General features: G+C 35.2%; 1 protein-coding gene across 2 annotated transcripts in view; it reads left to right on the top strand.

Annotated features, from left to right (window-relative positions):
* The window catches only part of Wdr81 (WD repeat domain 81), a 369,840-nt gene that overhangs the window by 90,413 nt on the left and 252,405 nt on the right, over nucleotides 1-27,022 (top strand). For both annotated transcript variants that reach the window (XM_090398673.1, XM_090398674.1), the window contains exons 8-10: nucleotides 15,748-15,951; nucleotides 16,138-16,317; nucleotides 22,178-22,237. In XM_090398673.1, the coding sequence (XP_090254799.1) occupies nucleotides 15,748-15,951; nucleotides 16,138-16,317; nucleotides 22,178-22,237 (444 nt within the window). The remainder of the gene's footprint in view (nucleotides 1-15,747; nucleotides 15,952-16,137; nucleotides 16,318-22,177; nucleotides 22,238-27,022) is intronic.

The following is a 27,022-nucleotide window of genomic DNA, read 5'->3' on the forward strand; positions in this document are numbered from 1 at the left end:
TAGGCAGACCTAGTTAATATCAAGTTTGTAGCGAACAGAACTTGCAACCCTTCTATTCTATGAGTTTTGCCATGAGGTGTCCTAATAAATTATTAGATATATGAAGAGCCAAAGGCTTCAATTCGGCGACATATATAACTTGCTCCACCTTTGACACGAGTTGCCTCAGCTTGCACTACCTTTAGGATCAGTCGCTGCAGTATCCAGGTATTTGCTTACGCTTGGAATCGCCGAACTTTATATAGTTTCTACTATATTCGGCATGAAACTCTTGAGTTTCTTATTCGGCTAAGAAACTATATGGGATGTAATATCCCTTAACTTAAACAAGTTATATATGTCGCCGAATTGAAGCCTTTGGCTCTTCATATATCTATAATAGTACTATTGTTGTGTCCCAATTTATGATTATCATTCTATCTAGTGAAATTCTGCTTATCTATATTCAACTTTTATCTATGTACGAGATATCACCCCAAAATACAAATATTTAAGCTATTTCTCCCCTTAGTGTCCCTAATATTTATATTATACTGCGCCTTTTGGGACATTTAGTTTGAGATATTAAATACAAAAACAAGGAGCAATTACTAAAATATGTCTGAATGTGAAACAATATTGCAGTCGTGACACTTTATCTCGTTTTTTAACACATTAATTTCTCGCATTAGGTTCATACTTTTTTCAAGTGGTGCATTGGGCAACAATTTCAGATAACTGTTTTATTAATGAACAAAGGTTTATTAAACTCATTAACATGGTACAATTCAATTTCTAATATAATTTAATTCAATACTAAGAAAACATTTACAAAATAACATTAGCTTATCACAAGTAATTTGGCTATGATCCTATATGGGTATTGTGATCATGCCTCCATAAGAAATTCAACACATACAATCATATGTATAATCCCAGATCTAATTAACACCTTAGTTAACCCTATATTAGTCTGAATATATGCTGTAGCACATGGACATGTGTGAGCAATTCACTCTATTTAACTATCCAAAACTACGTAGATTAAATTATCCTTTCACTGTACTAACACATAACTTTGACATTTAAAGTTTTCCTATACGTTACAATACACATGCATAATTCTCAGGACACATAATTACTTATATAATATTAATAAGCATCCTCTCATTATAATCAGTCATGTACTAAAGTCCTAGTATAAATTTCTTTAGTCTCTTCAACAGTTCAGTAATAGAATAATGAGTACAATTACAGACGATTTTTAGTTAACACGAGATTTTTACAGCACCCTTTTCTCTTGAGTTTTCTATATTGGCCTCTACCTTTTTCCGATTGAACTATCCTGGTATGATCTCTCCTATAATCGGTCACTCCTAAGTTCTTTTGGCATTAAACTGCCTATGTGATCTTTACTTTTCGTACTTGATTTAAGAACACACTTTAGAATCATCTATACCATGGCTGTGAAACTTGCCACATGGACACCTACTTCTTTACAGATTTCCCTTTCTCGTAGTTGTCACTGGATGATGAAACACTTAGACAATACCTTCTTTCCTTTGGCTAAATGGCATTCCTCGTTTCTTACCATAGGAAATACAGAATCGAAATCCCACTCACTTTTGTTTCCTTGTTGTGATGATGGAGATAACTCCAATCCCGCCACTCAGGAAAACCACGTGAAACCTATACGAAGGAGCTCGTGAAGAAACTATCCGGGGAAAAAAAAGCCTTCTTGGGGGGTTTCTAACCCCTTTATACCTTGACTATTAACGGCACCTTCTTTAATTTCTTTTCTCCGCCCCTTACTTGATTCGACTTTACCGACCAATTAGGGTGGCGTTTTTCTTCCAAACATCCTTTGGTCGGTGAGCCCGTAACAACGTCTCAATTCGGGAATTGACCCTGAGCGATAGTCTATTGTTTTTCTTTTGCTAGCCTCTAAATTAATCCCCCTTCCAAATTTTTAAGAATTTACTTAATATTTTAATCTCTAGCCTCTCACATACAATTTCTTATAACTAATCCTTTCTGTCTCACTTAGCTAAAAAAATTTTTTTTTTATATCACAACGCTAATATATTCCTTCTTTTATTAGTTAGTTCAACAAACACTTTTTTGTTGTATATTTTACTTGGATGCAAGAATATATTTCTTTCTTTTAAATAATTCATCTATTAGCTTTTATACAGGGGTTTTATTTTATTTTCTCTTCATGTTACACCATGATAGCTGGGAATTCTACATTCTTAAGGTATCAGGGTGTAACACTATATATTAAGTTTCTGTTATTACTAGCTGCATAGTAATAACAAAGTTTCTTCAGCAGTTTCTTTCCAGTAGTCTATTAGTTGACACATAATCTATTTTAGATGTTAGAATTACATTAAAAATAAAGATAATAGAAAGGAACTTGACATTGTTAGCATTCAAGGATGTGTGAACAGAGTTGATTTAAAGTGGTATGGCCACTTAACAAAATGGGAGAAGAAAGATTAGCAGAAAAGATGTGTTATGTCAGGAAAATGACCAGAAGATGACCAATATTTAGGAAGATTGCTGCAGTAGAAGTACCATAGAAGATTGAAATGTAAAATCTAAACAACACTGGAGTTTTGACAAATAACAAATTAACTTGGAGGAAATTGTTGATAGGAAGCTAGTAATAATGCAAACCTCATCATCATTATATTCTTTGCATGCCTTAAATGCACACATAAGGAACTTCATGATAATCATCATCAGATCTCTATTTGTTGGGTATTGCATTTCAGTATTTTAATCACTTAACAAATTTACCTGAATATATTATTGAATGCCCATAAGACTAAAAAATAATTTTCCCCAAGTTTCCCACGTCTTTTATTTTTTATTAATTTTAAGAAGTTTAATGAAAACACTTGTATTATCGTTCACATATTTATTTTTTGTTTTGACTTAAGATGAAATTTAGATACTAATGTTTCATGATGAATTGTAGATGTATGTAAAATTGTTTGGTCTTTTATCATGCAGGGAGAGATTTGGTGGTTAGTTATTTTCTTGTAATTTGAAATGAAATAGAAAGATAATTGTTACTATTAACAGTTCATTCATCTCAAATGAAAGGATTTAAGTGTGAGAACAAAACTGTTGGCATTCCCTACTTTGCAGCTGATTATAATAACATAATGGAGGTTGGTGGGTGCTTAATTATGTTGATCATACTGTTAACATACCCAGTAAAAAGAAAGAGGGAAATAACATTACAAGAAAATATTTTTCTATCTTTTGAGGTGGCAGCATGGAATTCATACATTCTATACTAAAATCAGGATCAAAGAAGCCCAGTGTTTTCAGAATGGAACTTATAAATCTTCTTGTTGGAAAATACATATCATTTGTGAATATTTATGGTTGTCTTGGAACCAGTCCAACTCTTTAGGCATACTACCTGTCATTTCCCAGATGCTGTTTCTTCCACACAAAAGAAAATCAGCCCATCGAGAATGTGCATCATGTGGGTGGGAAAAACCTCACTTTTTAAGGGAGGTGTACAGAACTTGATGCTTGAAAGAACTCAAGCATCAAATTATAGGCCAATCTGTGTGTCAAGTGTAGTGGTTAAAGTGTTAGAGAGGCTGGTGAGAACCAGGATCCAGAATTGGATTGACAACAGTGGTATTATCTGTGATGGACAACATGGATTTGATAAAGAGTGGTCATGTTTTATGATCTGCTTACTTATTAAAATAAGGTGACAGTAGCATTGAATGTGGGAGATGGATACACAGTAGTATACTTAAACTTTGCAGAAACGTTTGATTGACTATCAACTTATCATGCAGCAATCTAACTAGAGTGGATGTGGTTGGATATTAGAATAGTCATTGGATTTGGAGATTGGCTGTCAATAGGTATCAACAAGTTGTGTATGTGGGAGCAATATCCTAGAAGAGGAAAGTCACTAGTGGTATGCTGCAGAGGTCTATTTTAGGGCCACTGCTCTTTAACCTGTATGTTAATAATATTGGGAAGACTTTAATGGAGATATTCTATTGTTTGCAGATGATGCAAAGCTAGGACAAACCATAAGGAGTAGAGCAGAGCAGATGTTGTGTGGCCTTCCAAGAAGAATTGAATAAGCTGAGTGAATGGACATGGGAGTGGCGATGCCAGTTCAGTGTTGTGAAATGTAAGGTTTTAAAATTTGGAAATCAAAGATTGGATGTAGAATTTACTCTTGGTGGGGATATATTCTTGAAAGTGGAGGAAATAAGATATCTTGAGTGATGGTGGATATGGATCTAAAATTTAGAGGACACATTGCCAAAATTTTGAGGAGAACACAATGAATTCTGGCAGTGATGCAGAAGTTTCTGACTTATAAGGAGATTCTGATTGGGTAGGCTTCTGTGGAGAAAGTGACATATTAGTTGCTATTTTCTGGTTTATCCATACACACAAAGATTTCAAAATGAAATTATTTTAATTCGACTAGTGTCATGAAAAAAAAGTTTTATTTCATCAGGAAATAGCAAGAATAAATTAAAAAAAAAAAAAAAAAACTATAACAAAGTAATAACAGTTAACATTCTAGTGAAGAATATTTGAAAACTTGAACAATGGAAAGTGTGCATTCGCTGTTATGCTGGCTGTTGGTTAATGGGTTACTGTACACTATTGGTAGTTACAAGTGTGTCATGATGGATTAAAGAAGACCAGATTTGATGTAAAATCTTCCCTTGTTATGTTACACTGTAGATGATACTTCATCATTTCAGCTGATTCTTTGAATGAGCTTGAGTAAAAGTGGTAATCAATGTGGAACATTTCAGATGTTTTGTATTTGTTGTATGTGCTGCCATCCTGATTTATACTTTCATTCTCAACATCCTTGAAGTGTTCTGATCGGTGTTTTTTTTTTCCAAATCTAGCAGTTTGTCCTTTGTAGTGTAGCCTGCAACTGATCTTGTAGACACCTGGTTTTTAAGTAGTGAATGTGGAGGTTAAGGAGGTTTCAGATGATTGGAGATTTTGTTGATTTGGTAGAAAGTGACTTTCAAGTGTTTTTTGCAAAGCAATCTTGCTATTTTATCTGTGATTGTACATATAGGAGAATTGCTGCTCCTTTATATTCTTGGTTTATTTGTTCTTGCAGATTGACAGTCGAAATACATGATACAGAGAGAATCAACCACCCAATGAGAGCATTATGTTTCAAAGTCAAGCTACTTGATTCTGACAGGCCATTGAGTCTAACATATAAGGGAAAATGGGAACGATCTTTCTTTCAGAATATTTTAATAATATAGTAATACATCATTTTGCTACTTGTGTATATCAAATTAAACATGGAATTGAAAACTTGATTTCTCCTCTCTATTCAGCTCTCAGTATCACTAAAAACAAATCGAACCTGTGTGACCTAAGTAAAGTAACAGCCACGAGTGAGTAATTCGGAGTTGCTTGAGATAAAATTCATTTAAGGGTTATTATACGTGCTTAGCTAAATTGTTCTCTTGTATGTAAAGGAAAGATGGAAATTTCTTTTATACGATCCTTAATGGTGCAGTCGTTAACAAAAAAATAAATTTTTAAGAATTAATACATTTGAATTATAGCAACGTAGATTAAGGATTTGGTCCCAGCCAAAGGCTTTTCCCAAGTCTACACTATTAGCACAAGTGAGAGTATACTTAACGTCATTGAAAGGGGGGTAGAAAGCTAAGTAGATTACTAAAGTATAATAATATTATACTCGTGTATAATATTATTATACGCGAGTTCAAAATCAAAGCATATAGGCATCTTGTACAGGCTCAAGCAATCACGAAAACTAATGAAGTAAGAGGGGAAACCCTCTTACTACCAGATACCCCTCAGCTATGCTGTATGCAGTATAAACATCCTTCCCTTGCAGATTTTTATGCCATGGCACCACTTCAAGCTACCTCTTAAGCTTGTCATAATCATCTACCTTGTAGTTCCACATATGTCTCTTCTTAACTGAAAATTACACATTTCTCTAATTCCCAAGTAAAGATCACTTGATCCCTCTCCCCAGTTGGAGGCAGTATATGCAGGGCCTTCTGATCCTATAACTGGATCCAACACTCTTGTATCCAGAGTACTCCATCTCCATCACATGCTTGTTGTGTGTGATAGTGTGTACCTTCCAAGATGAGTAACTCCATGGAGGCTTGATGTTAATAATAGAATGGTCATCTTTTATTATTATTGATAATAATAATACTTATAAGTAATTTTCCACACTTTTGTGTGAGAAATTACTCATAATAACCAAAGGTACAGCGGTACCTTGGATTGCGAGTGTTTTGCAAGAGGAGCAAACATTTTTAATAAATTTTAACTTGAATTTTTAAATGAGCGAGATCTTGTAATATAAGTATTACCTATATGCTTTGTCTGCAGAGCGTCACGTGATCACAAGCCGCTCGGGATTGTGGGTAATTGTCTTGTATGCTCGGTGTCAGTCAGCATACCTCATTCCTATAGTCAACATTCGTGCTAGTATTGTGACCACGTGTATGTGCGTAAAGCATTTTTTTTATTTGGTGTCCAAATGTAGTGACTGTTCTTTATTAACTATACTACGACAATGGCCCCAATGAAGTAAGGGGTTGAAAAGGATGGCAGTAAGAAGAACAAGATGATTACGGTGGAAGTTAAGAAGGAAATCATCGGGAAGCATGAACAAGGTATGCAAGTGGCCGCCATCGCAAGATTTTATAAGAAGTCTACGTCAACGATTTGCACAGTATTAAAGAAGAAAGAAGAACTAAGGGGGCTAGATGTAGCAAAAGGAGTCAGAAGCGTATCAAAGCAACGGCCACGTATTCTGAAAGATGTAGAAAAGTTGCTTTTGGTGTGGATAAATGAGAAGCAACTAGCAGGTGATTTCGTAAGTAAACTGCCAGGTACGTCTACAGAAAACTAAGAAGGCTTCAAGGCGAGCAGGGGATGGTTTGATAACTTTAAGAGGAGAAGTGGCATCCATAGTCTTGTGAGGCACGGAGAGGCTGCGAGTTCAGACGCAAAGGCAGCTGAGGCATTCATTGTTGAGTTCCAGAAGCCTGTGGTTTCCGAGTGTTACCTGCTGCAGTAAGTTTTTAATTGCGATGAGACTGGGCTTTTTTTTTGGAAAAAGATGCCAAAGAGCACCTACATTACAGCAGAAGAGAATGCAATGCTCGGTCACAAGCCCATGAAAGACCATCTCACCCTCTTGCTGTGTGCTAATGCAAGTGGTGATTTCAAAGTCAAGCCCCTGCTCGTGTATCATTCTGAGAATCCAAAAGCCTTTAAGAAATGGCAGAAGAGCCAGTTAAACGTTATGTGGAGGTCCAGCAGCAAGGCTTGGGTCACTTGTATCTTGTTTGTTGAGTGGATTAACGAGGTCTTCGGTCCTGCAGTGAAGAAATACTGTACCTTCTAGAAAAAAAAAATTGCCACTAAAAGTCTTGCTGGTTATAGATAATGCTCCTGTTCATCCTCCAGGCCTTGACGACGACTTACTGGAAGAATTAGAGTTCATTAAGGTCAAGTTCCTTCCAACACTACTCCATTACTCCAGCAAATGGAATAGCAGATCATTTCGAACTTTAAAAAACTGTACACCAAGGAGCTATTTCAGCGATGCTTCGAGGTGACCGAAGGAACTAACCTTACCCTCAAGAGTTTTGGAGAAATCATTTCCACATCGTAAACTGCATCAAGATCATCGATAAAGCCTGGGATGGGGTCACCAAGAGAACCCTTAATTCTGCTTGGAGAAAATTGTGGTCTGATTGCATCGAGGGGTTTGCTCATGAACAAGAGCTGCCAGTTGTCGATGAAATCGTGTCCTTGGGGAAGACCATGGGACTGGAGGTGAATGAGGATGACTTTCAAGAGCTGGTGGAGGAACATGGCCAGGAGTTTACCACCGACGAACTGATGGATCTGCATCGTGAGCAACAGCGAGAGATTATGGAGGAGATATCGTCTGAAGAGAAGGAGAAAAAGACGGAGACATCCTCCCTCTCTTCAAATGAGATTAGGGAGGTGTGTAAATTGTGGGAAACAGTGCAAAGTTTTGTAGAAAAGCACCACTCGAGTAAAGCTCTGGCAGTGTGAGCGATGAATCTGTTTAACAACAATGCACTGTCACATTTCCTTGAAATCCTCAAAAGGAGGCAAAAGCAAGTGTCATTGGATAGGTTCCTTGTTAAAGTTGCACAAAAAAGAAAAAGAGTCAACAGATAGCAGTGATTCCGTTAGTGACAATGAAAGTCGTCCTACCCAATACAATTACTGTAATATGTAATTGTAATGTACAGTAATTAATAAATTCGTGCCAAGTACCCTCAAGGGGTGTACAAGATATGACAGTACTACATGAAAAAATTACATCATTACTAACTTCCTATCTACAATTTTCCTCCAAATCAGTCTGTTACTTATCAAGACTCTAACATTATCAGATCTTATATTTCTATCGTCTAAGGCACTTCGTACCGTATCAATCCACCTATATCTTGGTCTTCCTCTGGGTCGTTTTCCTGCCAGGTTGGCAGAGAACACTTGTTTTGCTAATGTTTTCTCTCCCATTCTATTTAAGTGACCATACCACCTGAGATTAGCTCTGCTAACGCATTCCTGGATGCTTACAATGTCAAGTTCTTTCCTAATATCCTCGTTTTTAATACGATATTGCCATTGATGCCATCTGTTCACGCCTCTAATCTTTCTCAGGACTCTCATATCTGCGGTCTCTAGTCTTTGGTCAAGTGTTTTACTTCTGACCCAGCTCTCAGATCCATAAGTTAAACTGGTTTGAACACTGTCTTGTATACAGCTAATTTAGTGCTCCAACTAATTTCTCTCTTATTCCATATGAATTTATTCAATTGACTTCCCACCATACCAGCTTTGCTGAGTCTGTTGTCTATTTCCATATTTAAGTTACCATCTTCACTAAAAATCGTGCCTAAGTAGCTGAAATGTTTTACTTGTTCCACAGGTTCTCCATTCACAACACAGTTGACATTTTCAATGATTCTGCCTATTTTCATTGTCTTTGTCTTTTTATTGCTGACCTTCATACCATATCTATTACAACAGCTATTCAATTTAGTCAGAGAATCTTGCAGACTTGTAGCGGATTTATTTAGAAGTATAACATCATCCGCATAAAGCAAAGAGCTGACATTAACATCTCCAATTTTGATATCAGGTTTAATACCACATTCCTTCATAATGTGATCCATATAGATAATGAATAACAGAGAGGATAATGTACATCGTTGTCTCACACCAGATTTAACATTAAACCATCTTCCTGTACTTCCTTCAATTCTAACTGCTGACTTACAACTCAAATAAAGACTAAGTATTGCTTGATATAATGCCCCATTGACACCATATAACTGCAGCGAATTGAATAGCCTCTCTCTTGGCACCTTGTCATATGCCTTTTCCAAATCGACAAAACTTAAATACAGATCTTTGTTATATTCCCATGCTTTCTCGACTATTTGTCGTAAAGTGAAGATCTGATCCTGACAGCCTCTATTTGGCCTGAATCCAGCTTGTTCTTCACCAAGCTTTTCTTCCACAATTCTTCTCAACCGTTTCTCAAGTATACTTGCATAGATCTTGCCAGGAACACTCAGTAGGGAAATACCTCTGTAATTCTCACATTCAGTTTTATTTCCCTTTTTTATATATGGGTACTATGAGAGCTCTACTCCAATCATCGGGAATTTGTCCCTCTGTCCAGGCTTTCTGAACTATACAGTGCAGCCACTGTATGACTCTCATACCACCATACTTCAGCATTTCTGGTCGAATATCATCTACTCCTGCTGCCTTTCCACATTTCAAGCCTCTGATGGCTTTTTCTACTTCAAGTATGGATATGTATTCCTGACTGCATGCCTGGTCAGTGCTTTTTACCACTGTGCTGTCATCACTGCTTGTTTCATTTAGCAGTTTTTCAAAGTAATTACTCCGTACTTCAAGAATATCTTTTTCTCCTGTTTTTCACCTTTATCATCTCTAACTCCTTTTACAGCACTCTTTCCTCCATTCCTAGCTTCTTCAACAACCTCTAGAATATTTTACCACCTTCTTGATATTTATTTTCTATATTCTTGCCAAAGTCCTCCCATGACTTTTGTTTAGGTAGTTTTACACAGTGTTTAGCATTCTTGCATTTGTCTCTATATTCTCTAAGGGCACAAGCTGACTTATTTGACAGGAATATTTGATATGCTTTCTTCTTTTCCTTCACTACCTCTTTAACTTCCTGTGTCCACCAGGGAGTTCTGATTTTTCTATCCTTGCAGGCAACCTCACCACATTCCTCTCTGGCAGAATCAATCAATGTTTTCTTCAGAGTTTGCCACTAAATCTCCAAGGTTTGATTCCTGTTCTCAAACTCTTTCATTTTTTTTCAATAATCTTTCTGTATGTTAGTCTACAGTTCACATCTGAGAGCTGCTCAACTTTTATTCGCTTTAAAACTTTCTTACATGTTATTCTTTTCAATATGAAATTCAATTTTATCCTGCTCAAGACTAAATAGTGATCACTTCCAATTTCAAATCCTCTGTATACTCTGGTGTTCTGCACCAGGGAGAAAACACATCACTATCAACAATAACATAGTCAGTGAGACTATGTTATTGTTGATCCTTTTGTGCACATTTTTATGTTGGAACATGGTATCAGTAATAACCAGCCCATGTCCTGAGCAGAAATCCAACAGATATTTGCCATTATTATTAGCTTTGCTCTTTTCTCCAAATTTTCCCAAAATATTTTGTATGTCTCACAATCATTTCCTACTCTGCTATTTAGATCCCTAACAAGGACCAAGGACCGGGGGTGCTTAAGGGTCAAAGCTGTATAACTGAGAGGAGACCTCCACATAGCCTTTAAAGGATTGCAGAGAACCGACCAGGGCTTCTGACCTAATGTCCAATCCTCACCTTCTCGTGGTGCACCCTGTTGGGTATCTACTTTGATACTGAACGAACGAGGATGGGCTGGCAATTTGGGATTTAGCCGACCAAATTGTATTCTTATTGGTTAAACCAAGATAAAAAATGATGGTACAACATGACAAAATTTCATGCCGGCTGGGGCGTCGCCCGGTTAAACAAGGCCCCCGTTGTTTTCGCCAGGGAACCAGGGCGAACAGCGAAAAGTCAGCTACTGGAACAAATCTGAAAACAAACCCCAACTCAACATCACCAGAGTTAAAGATCGGTACTATCAACGTAAGAAGCCTGAATGGCAAAGAAATGGAGCTAGCTGAGGAATTAGATAAGTACCAGATCGACATAATAGGGGTGACTGAAACAAAAAAGACCAAAACTGGTGAGATCTTTCTGAGCAATAAATACAAAATGTTATATTCAGGCAATAACAATCAAGGAAAAGAAGGAGTAGCCATAGTATTCAACACAAAATACGAGGCTAATCTTCTTGAATGGCAGCCAGTCTCAAGTAGAGTAATGTGGGCAAATATGAGAATGGGGAACTGGACAATGAGACTTATTTGTGCCTATGGTCCCACAGAAGGTTCTACTAAGGTAGAAGTGGAGGAATTTTTTGAGGCTTTAGAAAAAGCAACTGACACAATGAAAAAGGAAAAGTTGGTCCTTGTTGGGGATCTAAATAGTAGAGTAGGAAATGATTGTGAGACATACAAAAATATTTTGGGAAAATTTGGAGAAAAGAGCAAAGCTAATAATAATGGCAAATATCTGTTGGATTTCTGCTCAGGACATGGACTGGTTATTTCTAACACCATGTTCCAACATAAAAATGTGCACAAATTCACATGGAGAGAAGAGGCTAGGAATAAGAAAAGTCTCATTGACTATGTTATTGTTGATAGTGATGTTTTCTCCCTGGTGCAGGACACCAGAGTGTACAGAGGATTTGAAATTGGAAGTGATCACTATTTAGTCTTGAGCAGGATAAAATTGAATTTCATATTGAAAAGAATAACATGTAAGAAAGTTTTAAAGCGAATAAAAGTTGAGCAGCTCTCAGATGTAAACTGTAGACTAAAATACAGAAATATTATTGAAAAGAAAATGAAAGAGTTTGAGAACAGGAATCAAACCTTGGAGATTCAGTGGCAAACTCTGAAAAAAACATTGATTGATTCTGCCAGAGAGGCATGTGGTGAGGTTGTGTGCAAAGATAAAAAAATCAGAACTCCCTTGTGGACACAGGAAGTTAAAGAGGCAGTGAAGGAAAAGAAGAAAGCATATCAAAAGTTCCTGGCAAATAAGTCAGCTTTTACTCTTACAGAATACAGAGACAAATGTAAGGAAGCTAAACAGTGTGTAAAACTAGCTAAACAAAAGTCATGGGAGGACTTTGGCAAGAATATAGAAAATAAATATCAAGAAGGTGGCAAAATATTCTGGAGGTTGTTGAAGAAGCTTAGGAATGGAGGAAAGAGTGCTGTAAAAGGAATTAGAGATGATAAAGGTGAAATGAAAACAGGAGAAAAAGATATCCTTGAAGTATGGAGTAATTACTTTGAAAAACTGCTAAATGAAACAAGCAGTGATGACAGCACAGTGATAAAAAACACTGACCAGGCAAGCAGTCAGGAATACATATCCATACTTGAAGTAGAAAAAGCCATCAAAGGCTTGAAATGTGGAAAGGCAGCAGGAGTAGATGATATTCGGCCAGAAATGCTGAAGTATGGTGGTATAAGAGTCTTACAGTGGCTGCAATGCATAGTTCAGAAAGCCTGGACAGAGGGACGAATTCCCGATGATTGGAGTAGAGCTCTCATAGTACCCATATATAAAAAGGGAAATAAAACTGAATGTGAGAATTACAGAGGTATTTCCCTACTGAGTGTTCCTGGCAAGATCTATGCAAGTATACTTGAGAAACGGTTGAGAAGAATTGTGGAAGAAAAGCTTGGTGAAGAACAAGCTGGATTCAGGCCAAATAGAGGCTGTCAGGATCAGATCTTCACTTTACGACAAATAGTCGAGAAAGCATGGGAATATAACAAAGATCTGTATTTAAGTTTTGTCGATTTGGAAAAGGCATATGACAAGGTGCCAAGAGAGAAGCTATTCAATACGCTGCAGTTATATGGTGTCAATGGGGCATTATATCAAGCAATACTTAGTCTTTATTTGAGTTGTGAGTCAGCAGTTAGAATTGAAGGAAGTACAGGAAGATGGTTTAATGTTAAATCTGGTGTGAGACAAGGATGTACATTATCCCCTCTGTTATTCATTATCTATATGGATCACATTATGAAGGAATGTGGTATTAAACCTGATATCAAAATTGGAGATGTTAATGTCAGCTCTTTGCTTTATGCGGATGATGTTATACTTCTAAATAAATCCGCTACAAGTCTGCAAGATTCTCTCACTAAATTGAATAGCTGTTGTAATAGATATGGTATGAAGGTCAGCAATAAAAAGACAAAGACAATGAAAATAGGCAGAATCATTGAAAATGTCAACTGTGTTGTGAATGGAGAACCTGTGGAACAAGTAAAACATTTCAGCTACTTAGGCACAATTTTTACTGAAGATGGTAAACTAAATATAGAAATAGACAACAGAATCAGCAAAGCTGGTATCGTGGGAAGTCAATTGAATAAATTCATATGGAATAAGAAAGAAATTAGTCGGAACACTAAATTAGCTGTATACAAGACTGTGTTCAAACCAATTTTAACTTATGGATCTGAGAGCTGGGTCAGAAGTAAAACACTTGACCAAAGACTAGAGACCACAGATATGAGAGTCCTGAGAAAGATTAGAGGCGTGAACAGATGGCATCAATGGCAATATCATATTAAAAATGAGGATATTAGGAAAGAACTTGACATTGTCAGCATCCAGGAATGCGTTAGCAGAGCTAATCTCAGATGGTATGGTCACTTAAATAGAATGGGAGAGGAAAGATTAGCAAAACAAGTGTTCTCTGCCAGGTTGGCAGGAAAACGACCCAGAGGAAGACCAAGATATAGGTGGATTGATACGGTACAAAGTGCCTTAGACGATAGAAATATAAGATCTGATGATGTTGGCGTCTTGACAAGTAACAGACTGATTTGGAGGAAAATTGTAGATAGGAAGTTAGTAATGATGTAATTTTTTCATGTAGTACTGTCATATCCTGTACACCCCTTGAGGGTACATGGCAGGAATTTGATGATGATGATGATGACAAGGACCAACTTTTCCTTTTTCATTGTGTCAGTTGCTTTTTCTACAACATCAAAAAATTCCTCCACTTCTACCTTAGTAGAACCTTCTGTGGGACCATAGGCACAAATAAGTCTCATTGTCCCGTTCCCCATTCTCATATTTGCCCACATTACTCTACTTGAGACCGACTGCCATTCAAGAAGATTAGCCTCGTATTTTGTGTTGAATACTATGGCTACTCCTTCTTTTCCTTGATTGTCATTGCCTGAATATAACATTTTGTATTTATTGCTCAGAAAGATCTCACCAGTTTTGGTCTCTTTTGTTTCAGTCTCTCCTATTATGTCGATCTGGTACTTATCTAATTCCTCAGCTAGCTCCATTTCTTTGCCATTCAGGCTTCTTACGTTGATAGTACCAATCTTTAACTCTGATGCTGTTGAGTTGGGGTTTGTTTTCAGTTTTGTTCCAGTAGCTGACTTTTCGCTGTTCGGCCTGGTTCCCTGGCGAAAACAACGGGGGTCTTGTTTAACCGGGTGACGCCCCAGCCGGCATGAAATTTTGTCATGTTGTACCATCATTTTTTATTTTGGTTTAACCAATAAGAATACAATTTGGTCTGCTAAATCCCAAATTGCCAGCCCATCCTCGTTCGTTCAGTATCAAAGTAGATACCCAACAGGGTGCACCACGAGAAGGTGAGGATTGGACATTAGGTCAGAAGCCCTGGTCGGTTCTCTGCATTCATTTAAAGGCTATGTGGAGGTCTCCTCTCAGTTATACAGCTTTGACCCTTAAGCACCCCTAAATTTGATTACTTTATGTATATTACATTTAAATACTAAAAATATAAAAAGGTATCCATATATAAGGTATATGTATTTTGTATTAATCATTTTTATATAAATATTTTTGAGTTTTGGAATGAATCATCTCAGTTATTTTATTTCTTATGGGGAAATTCGCTTTGATATATGAGTGCTTTGGTTTACAAGCACGTTTCCAGAACGAATTATGCTCGCAAAGCAAGGTACCGTTGTATTAGTTAATATGAAACTCTAGATTTAATATGTAGGAAAAATGAAGGATTGTAGTGTACATTAATTATAACTTTATTTTTTAAATTAGTTTGTTATTGAATAAATAAATAAAAATATGAATGCCTAAAGCAGTAGACACTACGTTGTTCTGATATCTCAGAACAAAGTGGTGTTAGCTGCTACTGCAGGCTGTAGTAAAATGTTATAGTAATGAAAATGTGGGAACTGTATACAGTATAGATATCTAATGTTATTAGAAGACCAGAAAATATATTTAGCATTATTGTCACTGAGAAAAAGATATATCATGTATAATGTTAAAAGGAAACTAATTGCATTAATGAAAGCTTCATCATTAGGCCAAATATACTCTCATATAGTGTATGATGATAGTCAAACACAATGACGTTTTCTGGGTGAAATTCTTTTTTTTTTTATTGCTTTTATGCTTGCCTTTTATGATAATGCTTAGTGTTTTATCATAAAAATTCTAAGTTCATATTGCTAATATGCTTCTTGAATTACAGGAATGGACACCAGATGAGTGTATTCCAGAATTCTTTTCTGATTCTAGTATTTTTTATTCAACTCATTCTGACTTACCTGACCTTGGAGTACCATGGTGGTGTATCAGTCCAGAAGATTTTATCCAGAAACACAGAGCAGCCTTGGAAGGTGATCATGTATCAGAAAGATTGCATCATTGGATAGATTTAACTTTTGGTTACAGGGTATGTTAACAGAATAATAATAGACATTGGCATAATTAGTTAATCAATTAATTAAATAATTTAAAAAAGGGTGCAGAAAAATAATGCGAGCTGGTAATTTTATTTTTTTTTACATATGTTAAAAGATAATGCAATTAAATTTCATAATCTCATTTTGACCTATTATTTAATTTGTTTTTTGGCTAGTTGGCAGGAAATGCAGCAGTGAAATCAAAAAATGTCTGTTTGCCTTTAGTGGACCAGCATACTACAATTGTCAGCTATGGGATGGTGCAACTCTTTAATTATCCACATCCACACAAGTTAAGCCCATCTCTTTACTTAGGTAGACAAGCACCAAAAACTTTCAGAAGCTTGTCTCAAAAGGTATGCTTTATATCAATTCTAAAATATTGTTAAGAGAATAAATACATAATTAAAAAATTATGTATTTACGTGAACCAAATTATGTATATTTGGCCCACATAAATATAAAGTGTTTTTCAGGATTTCTTATTGTTCTAAAAGGAGACATCTTTTGTTACATATCGCCATGAAATTCCTGATATGGTAGGGGATATTATCATAGTGCTATATGATTAAGTTTATTATTCATTCCTATCAGCAATTTTCTGACAAATTAATCTATTATTTGTCAGGACTCCAATATTATTAGATCTTATATTTTGGTCTTCTAAGGCATTTCTAACTGCATCAACCCATTTAGATCTTGGTTTTCAAAATATATGTGGTTCTGCTCACACATTCTTGAATGCCGAGATCCTTTCTAATATCTTCATTTTTTGTACGATTCTGCCATTGACCATATTTTCACTTCCTTATTTATTTTTTAGAACAGGTCAAACTAATCTGAACTATTCTAAGAAAAATTAAAGATGTCTGAAAATATGGTCAATGGTAGAGCCATATAAAAATGATATTAGAAAGGAACTTGGCATTGTTCACATTCAAGAATGTGTGAGCAGATTACTTATTCTGTTGTCTATTTCCATATCGATTTCTCCTCACTGAAAATTTTGCATAAATAGTTGAAGTATTTTACTTGTCCTATAGGCTTTCCATTGAGAATGTAACTGATGTTTTCCTAGTCTTGGTCTTTTTCTTTATTGCTGATTTTCATGCCATAGCAGTTGCTCAGTTAAGTAATCTTGCAGACTTGTATGCATTCTTTTATTCTTTAAGAGTGTAATAACAGCTGCATACTCAGAATTTCATCTCCAATTTTGATATCAGGTTTATTGCCATTTTTATTCATAATGTGATCCATATAGGTGGTGAATAATTGTGGAGATATTGTGTCTCCTGTCTTGCACCTAATTTTACATCATCTTCCTGTACCTCTTCTAATTCGAACTATTGACGCAGCAAATATTGATTGTGTATTGCTCTATATAATGTTCCATTCATTTTATATATAATTTTATCATTTTGGAAAGCTTTTCTCTTGATACTTATCATGTGCTTTTCTAGATCTATGAAATTTTAAATGCGCATCCTTCTTTTACTTAAGTGATTCCTTAACTATTTGTCTTAAAAGTTAAATCAAATTCATATTGTGAATGAACTCTAGAAGAGTTCATTCATAATATGAATATGGATGAAAGTAAAAAAAAAAAAAAGCTATGGCAAAATGAGGGAGAAACATTAACGAATAGAGAGGATGAGTTAGGGTAAACCAACTGGCAGTAGCACACAGAATTTGATTTGCTACAATTTTAAATTGCCTATTGCTACTTAAAAAGAGAAGGTTAATAAATAGCCAATATACATATAGCCAAGACAAGATCTATTAAGAGTGGTACATTTCAGGAGAAAACTGTAGTGTAGATAAGTAAACCAAGGAAATGGCAGGAAATAGAATCAAAGAAATGTGGAAAATGACACATTGATAACAGATCACATAATTGATAGGAACTCCACTTAAGGCACATAAAGTAACATGAAAAAATATGAATTGAAACCTAATGGAAGACGCATAAAAAAAGAAGAGAACTAGAAGCTAGAAGAAATTATAAAAATAAAAATCCAGGAATAGTGTTTAAATTTGAAAATGTTATCTTAGATTAATGTCACTCATCTAAAATTTTCATAAGGAATTGAATATAAGCAGTCAATACCATTTACATTTTAAAAAAAAATCAGAAAACTTTGACAATAAGTAAACTTTATAATTGAAAACTAAGAATACAACAGTGCTTTAAAAAAAAAAAAAATTAGTGCAATATAAATGCTGACAAAGTATTAGCTTGACGAACAAAAACAAACTTAGTCTTTTGAGTGAATGAGAGAAAAAAAACATCTTCATTTACCAGAAAGCAAACTACTGTACATTATTGTACTCTTGTACTGTATAACTCTTTCTCAATCATATCACCCTTCTCCGCTTTGCTGGTGTCTGCAGTCCACAAATTCATTCTTAATCTATCCTCATAATCTGTATGCCGCAATCCCAATATCCTCTTTAACACTCTTATTTGCACATTTTCTCTCTCTCTCATTGTATCAGCATCACCAAGGAAACAAGAGACCAGCCGTGTGAGGTTGTATCAAGACCTTGTAAAGAATCAAAACGACTTCCCTTACTCTTACATGTCAAGGTTCTTTTCAGCATTATAATTAGCCTTTGAATTGTATTTGCAATCTTTGTTATGTTATCTTAAACTTCTTTAAGATAACTCTTGAACTTCCCCTTCGTGTCCCAAGCCTGATCAGTATCCTCTAGCATAATTTCACCAATCTAATGACTTTGGATATCTCATTACATCCAAGTGCATGCTTTTACAATTTGTTAATATTGAACTGACAATTTCTTTTCACATGCCTACAATTCCAACATATTCAAATCATTCTGCAAGTACTACATATCAGCTACATTCCTGATTAACCTGTCTATCTTTGCATCATCACCTAACAGTTGTATATCACTTGTCAAATCCTTCCCAATGTCATTAGCATAAAGATTGAATAACAATGAACCAAGGGCTGATCCCTGTGGTTCACCACTGGTCACCTTAAATCTTGCAGACTTGCAATCTTGCATTCCTTCCATATACCACTTTTTGATGTCCGTCAGTCAGCCAGCCATCCTCTTATCCACTCTAATAGTTTATAATCCAATCCCATCTCCAATTTATGCAACAGTCTTCCATGTCGTATCCTGTCAAAAGCCTTAGCACAATCCTAAAGTATCATGATGTATCCATTCCCCTTGTCTAATTTTAACAGTAGCATTATTATAAAATGTGAGCAAGTTACTCAAACACGACCTTCCCTTAGTAAATGTATACTGTTCATTGTAAAAGTATAGATTCTCTGTCAGCCCATTTCTGATGCAAGCCCTAACCAACTTTTCCAGAATCTTCACCACCACTCCAGAGATGTCAGTCTTTGCGCCATCCTTATGCAGTGGAATTACCATACATTCTTTCCACTCCTGTGGAATCTTTTCTGTTCTCGGGCTCAAATTACGTGGCCTAGACAAGAATAACCAGTTTAGCTGAACTCTTTAATCATCAGTGCTGATATCCCTTCAGTTCCTCTTGCCAACTTCTTATTCAGTTTGTGTAACATCTCTAGTACCTCCTCCTCATAAACCTGAGTTTCTTCATCCACTGAAGAGGTTGAACTGAGCTCAATGTTGCATATACCAGATTGATAGTGTTCGGCGCTGATTAGCTGAACAATTCCTTCTGCATTTTTCACATACATTCAGTAGAGATATTCTTTCAGATTTTTTTTTTTACTTGCAATGCTGCAGTAGAATTCTTTTAGGTTGTCTAGCTTGCAGAGCCATTTTCTTTTCAGACTCAGCTTTCAGTACTCTTCTGGCTTACTCCTTATAAATTTCATAAATGACATTTAAATAATCTTTCAAAGTAACTACTCCATGCATGTAGAATATCTTTATGCTCAGCTCTAGTCACCTTTATTATCTGATTTTCTTTTACAGTACTCTTTCCTCCATTTCTGAGCTTTTCCAATAGCCTCCAGTGTATTTTGCTGTCCTCATGATGCTTATCTTTTATATTTTTACCAATATTTTCCCATGTCATTTGTTTAACTTAGCTTTGATTTCTTTCATTTTTTTCCGTATTACATTAGTGCATCTTCTGACTTACTTGCCAGGGACTTTTAATTATGCTTTCCTCTTTCTGGAACTTCTCCAGTCCACCATGAAGTTCCTATTTTTGATTCTTGCAAACAACTTCACCATGTCTTCTGTCTCTGGCTGAAAAATGATTAAGTGGAAATCTTAAGAAAACTGTAGTCTCCAGAGTGTGGTTCTTATTTTACTCTAATAACATTTGTATATTTCAATTTACAGTTCCTTTCTGATAGCTGTTTAATTTTTCTTATGTCTTCATGTGAATTTTTGCACATCTCACATTGAAACATATCCACAAATTCATATGGAAAGAATGCACCAGAACTATGTCTGATTTCTTGTTTGTTTACTCTACTGTTTAGATCACTAAGGACCAACATTTTCTTTGTTAGCTTCCTTTTCTAATTGAACAAATTCTTCCATTTTTTCCTCAGTAAATCTTCTGCTGGAAAATTTTGACAGTCTCATTGTCCAATTTCTCTTTTTGAAATTTGCCTATATCACTTTATTTGAAATTGCCTATGATTCATTAATTTTATCTTCATTTTTTGTATTGAATACTATAGCTATTCCTTTCTATTACCCTGATATAACTTATTTATCAGAATCTCATAGAGGGAAACACCAGTTATAATACCATTAATACTTTTAACAATGATGGTGTGCCTCCTTAGGCCTCAATCCACTTTCCTATCTTTGGTCCTTATGCATCCTAATGAATCATATCATTTATTAGGTAATAATTTTTTTTTTTTTTTTTAGCAGAGCTACAAAGCCTATATTTCTTAAACGTGTGTGTATTATTTCATTTTTTTGTATATAAATTTTCTTTCAAAAGCATAATGAATTATTTAAGAGGTTAAAAGAGAAGTCCCTTTGAAACCTTCAGTCTTATTAAAATCCACAGGACTGATATTGTCCCTTCTCTTCTGTGGCATCTTAGAAACTTGGTATCTTTTTTTCACTCAAAAAGATTACTTTTCCTCTGTCCAGCTATTAACTTGCACAAATCACAAATCTGCCCTACTTGCAGTATTGCTCTCACATTGAGATTATATACCAAAAACTTCTTTAAAAATTCTTGATGCTCTCTAAAAGTTGGTGGTTTAGCTAACTGACACACTGCTTTTTCACACACTGCTTTTTCACACTCTTTTCAGCCACTGTCTCAGAAAAGTTTTCTGTTGTCTTTTCTGCAGATATTTCCATGAGCACTACTCAGAATTGGCATCCATCATGCTTCCTGTTTCTGTTAAACCTTCAATAAAATGAACAAAAGTTATCCAGCATCCTTTTATAGTTGCATTGCTGTGAACCTTCTGCTTCTGTTCATATATCTTTCCATCTACCTCAGTTCTGTAGAACATCCATTGTGAAGGATTTCCTGAAGAGTACAGCCTCCAGACCAAGAAGAATATCAATAGATTTTTATTTTGACTCCTGCTTACTCATCTCACATAGAGCATTGATTTTTAGGAGTCACATAAAAAAAGAAAAGTCTGCTCTCACTATAGTGAACTTTGATGAATATTCATTAAAATAAAATGGATGCTATGAGGCTTTGACTGAGACTTGTTATGGTGAGAGTGAATGGTGTTTATCTAAAGTGATCTTGACTGTAAGATGGGAAAATCTGACTTGGCATTGTAAAATAAAAATTAATGTTAAGCATTCCTTAATGCAGCATTTATTTTTTTGTAGCTTCCATATAAGAATGATGAGAATTACTTTTACATGATGAGAGTGACTCAAGGAATAATGAATGAAAGTCATTAACATGACTTTCGTTCCTTATTCCTCGAGTATCAGTTTTCTTCATTGCCATATGGAATTTTCACATACTGTTCATTGTATGTATTATTTTTAATGCAGACATTTTATGTGTGCATTAAATGCATTTTATGTTTGCATTTATTGCACAACAAAGTCTTTAACAACAAAAGGCATGATACTTTGTTGTGCCATGTTAAATAACTCAAACTTTGATATGAGGCATTCATAATATAACAATAAAAAGCTGTTAGAAAAGAACAATATTGCAGTTTTTCATAATATGTTTGACATTTTTCTGTGTGTGTGTACTTCCAAAATTTTGATAGTACTGTTTTCATTTTCTTTTAGGTTCTTCCTCCATTATCACTTAAGAGAAAAATTGCAAGAGAGTCAGATGAAAAAGAAAGTGTTTGTATAAAAATTTTTGTTATATGTGTGTATGTGTGTATGTGTGTATATATATATATATATATATATACAACATATATAATTTCATAGTATTAGTTTTATACAATAGATTATGTTCAGATATGTCATCACCTGGTTTCTGTAGGGATGTGGAGAAGGTTTAGAAATGGTTAACTAACCAAGATAAAATGAAAATTTGCAACACTTTTGCAATTAAGTCTAAGGTGAAAGTTATGCTTTTCATCATAAGCAACCTTTTCCCTGTTTGGTTCCCTTAATCTGTGCAGAATAAAGAATCATTTTGGTTAATGTTTGAAAACTATTACTACTGTGTTATAAATGTATTTTTTAAAGTTAGTTATATCTTTAATATCCTGTTTCAACCTTCATATTAAGATCATCATCTATAACACACACACAGAGAGGGAAAAAAGTTATATTACAATTCAAATTGAAAGTATCACTAATTAGGTCATTAATCACTATACTGACCTGACATCTAGTGTGAAAAACAAGCACTACATCCTGTTTAACATGGCCAGATATTAAATTCATATTAAACTTTAATGATACAGCAATAGTGGTAGTCTAATCAGTAATTTACAATAGGGGTGAGTTTGTTATTTACAAATTATGATTTAAATTATTGGAGTGCTAATTATTATGACCTGTTAGAACAAAAGGTTATGTAGGTTGAATATGTGCCATCCATATTTTTGAGATTTTGGACCACCATTATTGTTGAGATTAGGGTGATTCATTTGAATTTCACAGGCTTCTTTAAATTTGGGCTAATTTTAAGGTGCTTTTCCAATCGATTCTGTTTGTAATATCCAGGATATGATTAGAAAAGCAACATTTACCATGTTATATAATTTAATTTGTCATTTGTTTTATTTATTTATTTTTTTCTGGATAGGAATTGTCTATCTAGTTTTGTCTATACAAATCAAGTTAGAGGTGCAATAAATATGGTAGGTAGGCCAGAGGAGGAAGAGGATCCTTGGAGGAGTTTAATAAATTCTTTAATATTGCAGAAGGTTTAAAGGTGGCATTTAAACTTCCTGCAAAACCTTGGTCTTATAAGGCACTTTTAACTGAAAAATCAACCTACATTTAATGATACAGCAATAGTGGATAGTATAGACTAAAACCAAAAATAGGTCTGGTACAAGATTTACCAGACCTATTGTAACCTTGTAAACCTTGTACCAGGTTGTGGAAGGTCTAATTCTATGCTACTATATATACTAATGCCAGATGTATCAGGAATAAGAGGGAGATTTTTTTGACATTAGTGAGACTTGGCTCAAAGCATATGATGTAGTTACAGGTATAAAATATGATGGGGTATAGCATTTTCAGCAAGAATAGAGCAAATAGAATGGGGGAAGTACTTCTGATAATAGAAGATGAATTGCAACAAAAAACAGGAGATCAGGAACACAAGCATGTGAAATAGCAGTTCATTTGAAGTAGTCTGATGCGAGATGGAGGCCAGTAGGATAAAATATACAGTTGGTTGATGCTGAATGCCAGGGTTGCATAGAATGATGTGGAAATCATGCATCATCAAATTAAAATGATTGCAGGTCAAATAATTATTATGGGGAGGGGCTTCAAATGTAAGATGTACAAAAAGATCACATGGCAGGAAGGAAATAGTATTAATTCACCTACTAAGAGATAAATACTTGAAAGAACATGCAATGGAGAGGACATGGGGTTTGAGAGTGTTGGATCTGGATGCATAGTCAGATATGTCTATAAACCAGATAGCCATGTTGCCTCTATTGAGGAGAGGGATCATATGTTCTTGATTATGAAGTTGTAAAACATGAAATTTTTTGTTGTGTATGTATCATTAAGCAAAAATAAGGAGAAATGTAATCAGCAAGTTCACAAGCAGAACAAGGCACAGGCAAGAGAGGTGACTAGCATGGTCACCTCTCTTGCCTGTTCTTAATCTTAATCTGATTTTGCAAGGCAAAATCAGATTAAGAAAAAAGTAGGCAGACATGCCAAAAGAAATCCCAAACAGTTTTTTGCTATGTGCCAAGTAAAAAAGAAGGAATATGGAAGGATAATTTAAAATGAATTAAATTTGGATAATTTGGTGAATTAATCCTATTTCCTTCCTGCCATGTGCTTTTTTTCTACATCTTGCACTTGAAGTCCCTATGAGTGCTAGAAAGTTTTTTTCACTTGGTTATAAGTTAAACTTCCCAAGAAATTATATTCTTGTTTAATCCTTTATTCAAGTGTAAGTAAACGAAGGTTGTGCATGAAGTAACGTCACTATATCAACTTTCCTATTCAGAAATTTACTGGCTAGCATGGCAAATAACATGGCAGTGAAACAAAAGTAAAATCAGTGTGAACAAGACTATTCTTTACTGGCATGCAAACCTTGTTGGAATGATCAATACTTTCTTTCAAATTTTTTTAAGTTACAGAAATAAAAACTAATTTGAGGTAAGTCTTTTTTTTTTTTTTTTTTTTTTTTTTTTGCAAATTTGATACTACTAAATGGCACAGTTCAACAATTTGTGACTGGCTGTAACAGTGAAATGTTTACATATAATAAAACTAAAAGTTGTCCTTTCCTTTTTAATCCCCTCCCCCTGAATTGGCTATTGCTGAATTTTTTTTAAAAAGATCTAAGATAATCTGATGTTGCTAAATATCAGATATCCTACACTACTTACAGACCATACTTTGGAATGCAACTTGACACAGGATCAGATGGGGGGAAAAATACCAGTGTTCTATAAGAAGTCATTACAAGTTGGAGAGATTAGTTTTAGGGTTAGCAAACGTATCAGCCTTATATACGTACAGGCTAAGAAACACTCGTTATCTCAAGTATGGCTGTATTAATCTCTAGACATTTAGAAGATAGTCAATCTTACAGCTGTAAAACAATTTGTTTATACATTACAGGATCCCAAATTAGGATTTTAGGTCTTTTGTCTGTTACAATTTGAATTGTTTCCTATACTCATCATTACTCATGTATTATAGCAAATCATGCTCTGAAGATACTGGTTAGATATCCAGCAAAATTTAATCTTTGTAGAAAGGCTTATACGTAGGCAACACATGACTATTAAATTATTTAAGGAATTTACAACAACTGGAATATTAATTAAAAGAAAATTTAATAAATACTTCCTATATTTCGGCAACGTCACATTGCCATCTTCATGGGAACATACAAATATGGCATGTGCACGCAGGCACTACAAAAAGCAAATGAGGCAGAAGATAAGAAACTACTTGTTCCTGAAGTCCTAATGGTGCCCTCTAACAGGCTATATTGGGTTGTCTTGGCAGTTGGGCATGTTCTCATGATGTAGGTCTCCAAAATTTGGGGCAGTCTCATCCACCAAAATTTGTTGAGATTTGGAATGTTTTTTAGAGCTGAGGCTGATTCTATGAATAATCTTTCTTACTTGAACTTGCTGCGGTGTATTACTTTGGCTTTCTTCCAATGTATCCTGTGGTGGATATCTAGAGCATGATCTGCAAGCCCAGAGTGGCTATACTGGTGAAACTGGAAGTAGTCCTTGTGTTCTGAAATAATCCTGATATTCGTTGTCCTGCCTGTTTGGCCAAAGTAGGACAATTTATAGCTGCAAAGGTAGGTCTAGGGGAAGTGATTGGTCTTTGGTAGAGCAGATAAGGGATGCCAACTTTTATATGGTCTGTAAAAAGAAGTCTGGTCATATTTTTTAAGGATTTTGGTTATTTTTTCAGAGGTGCCCCGGATGTAGGGAATGGTGATAGGTTTAGTGTAATCTTTATTGTGAAGGGTGGGAGGGGGAGGTTGTGGTTTACTGGTTTTAATATTTTTTTGGGGTTCTAGCCATTGGCTAAGAAAGTATTAAGGATGTGGTTTAGTTCAGTGGTTAGGGCATTGTCATCTGAACAGATTAATTTTGCTCTGTTATATATAGTGTTTTAATAACTCCATATTGTTGTGAGGGGGAGGGGAATTGCTGGTGAATGTATCTGCCTGTGTGGGTGGGTGGGTTTTCTATAAACAGAAAACCAAGGATCCATCAGGTTGGCAAGTGATTAGAGTGTCTAGGAAAGGGAGGCTGTTGTTTTCCTCTTTTTCCAGGGTGAACAGGATTCTGGGGTGTTCATTGTTTATGTGTGTTAAGGAGCAGAGTGTATCTGAGCCATGTGGCCAAATAGCGAACACATCGTAAGGAAGCCAAATAGTGGGTTTTTGTGGGGCAGAGTTTAAGGCTTTCTCTTCAAAAGTCTCCATAAAGATGTTGGCCAAGGGTACAGAAAGCAGTGAACCCATGACTGTCCCTTCTATCTGTTTGTAGAATTTTCCTTGTCAAACGAAATAGCCTAGCCTGAGTTTATAGAAAGTATTTATTAAATTTTCTTTTAATTAATATTCCAGTATATGTTGTAAATTCCTTAAATAATTTAATGGTCAAAATGTAATCCAGTAAATAAAACTTTATGATTTATTGTTTTGAATTTTTTTAGATATATATATTGGGTTATGATTTATTGTCAAGGAAAATCAAGGAAAGGAAGTCAATCAAGGAAAAGAAGGAGTAGCCATAGTATTCAACACAAAATACGAGGCTAATCTTCTTGAATGGCAGTCAGTCTCAAGTAGAGTAATGTGGGCAAATATGAGAATGGGGAACTGGACAATGAGACTTATTTGTGCCTATGGTCCCACAGAAGGTTCTACTAAGGTAGAAGTGGAGGAATTTTTTGAGGCTTTAGAAAAAGCAACTGACACAATGAAAA

Source organism: Typopeltis vanoorti, chromosome 10 (genome assembly GCF_054136105.1).
Source record: "Typopeltis vanoorti isolate ZY-2024b chromosome 10, IOZ_Tvanoo_1.0, whole genome shotgun sequence".
In the NCBI taxonomy this organism is placed as follows: Eukaryota; Metazoa; Arthropoda; class Arachnida; order Uropygi; family Thelyphonidae; genus Typopeltis; species Typopeltis vanoorti.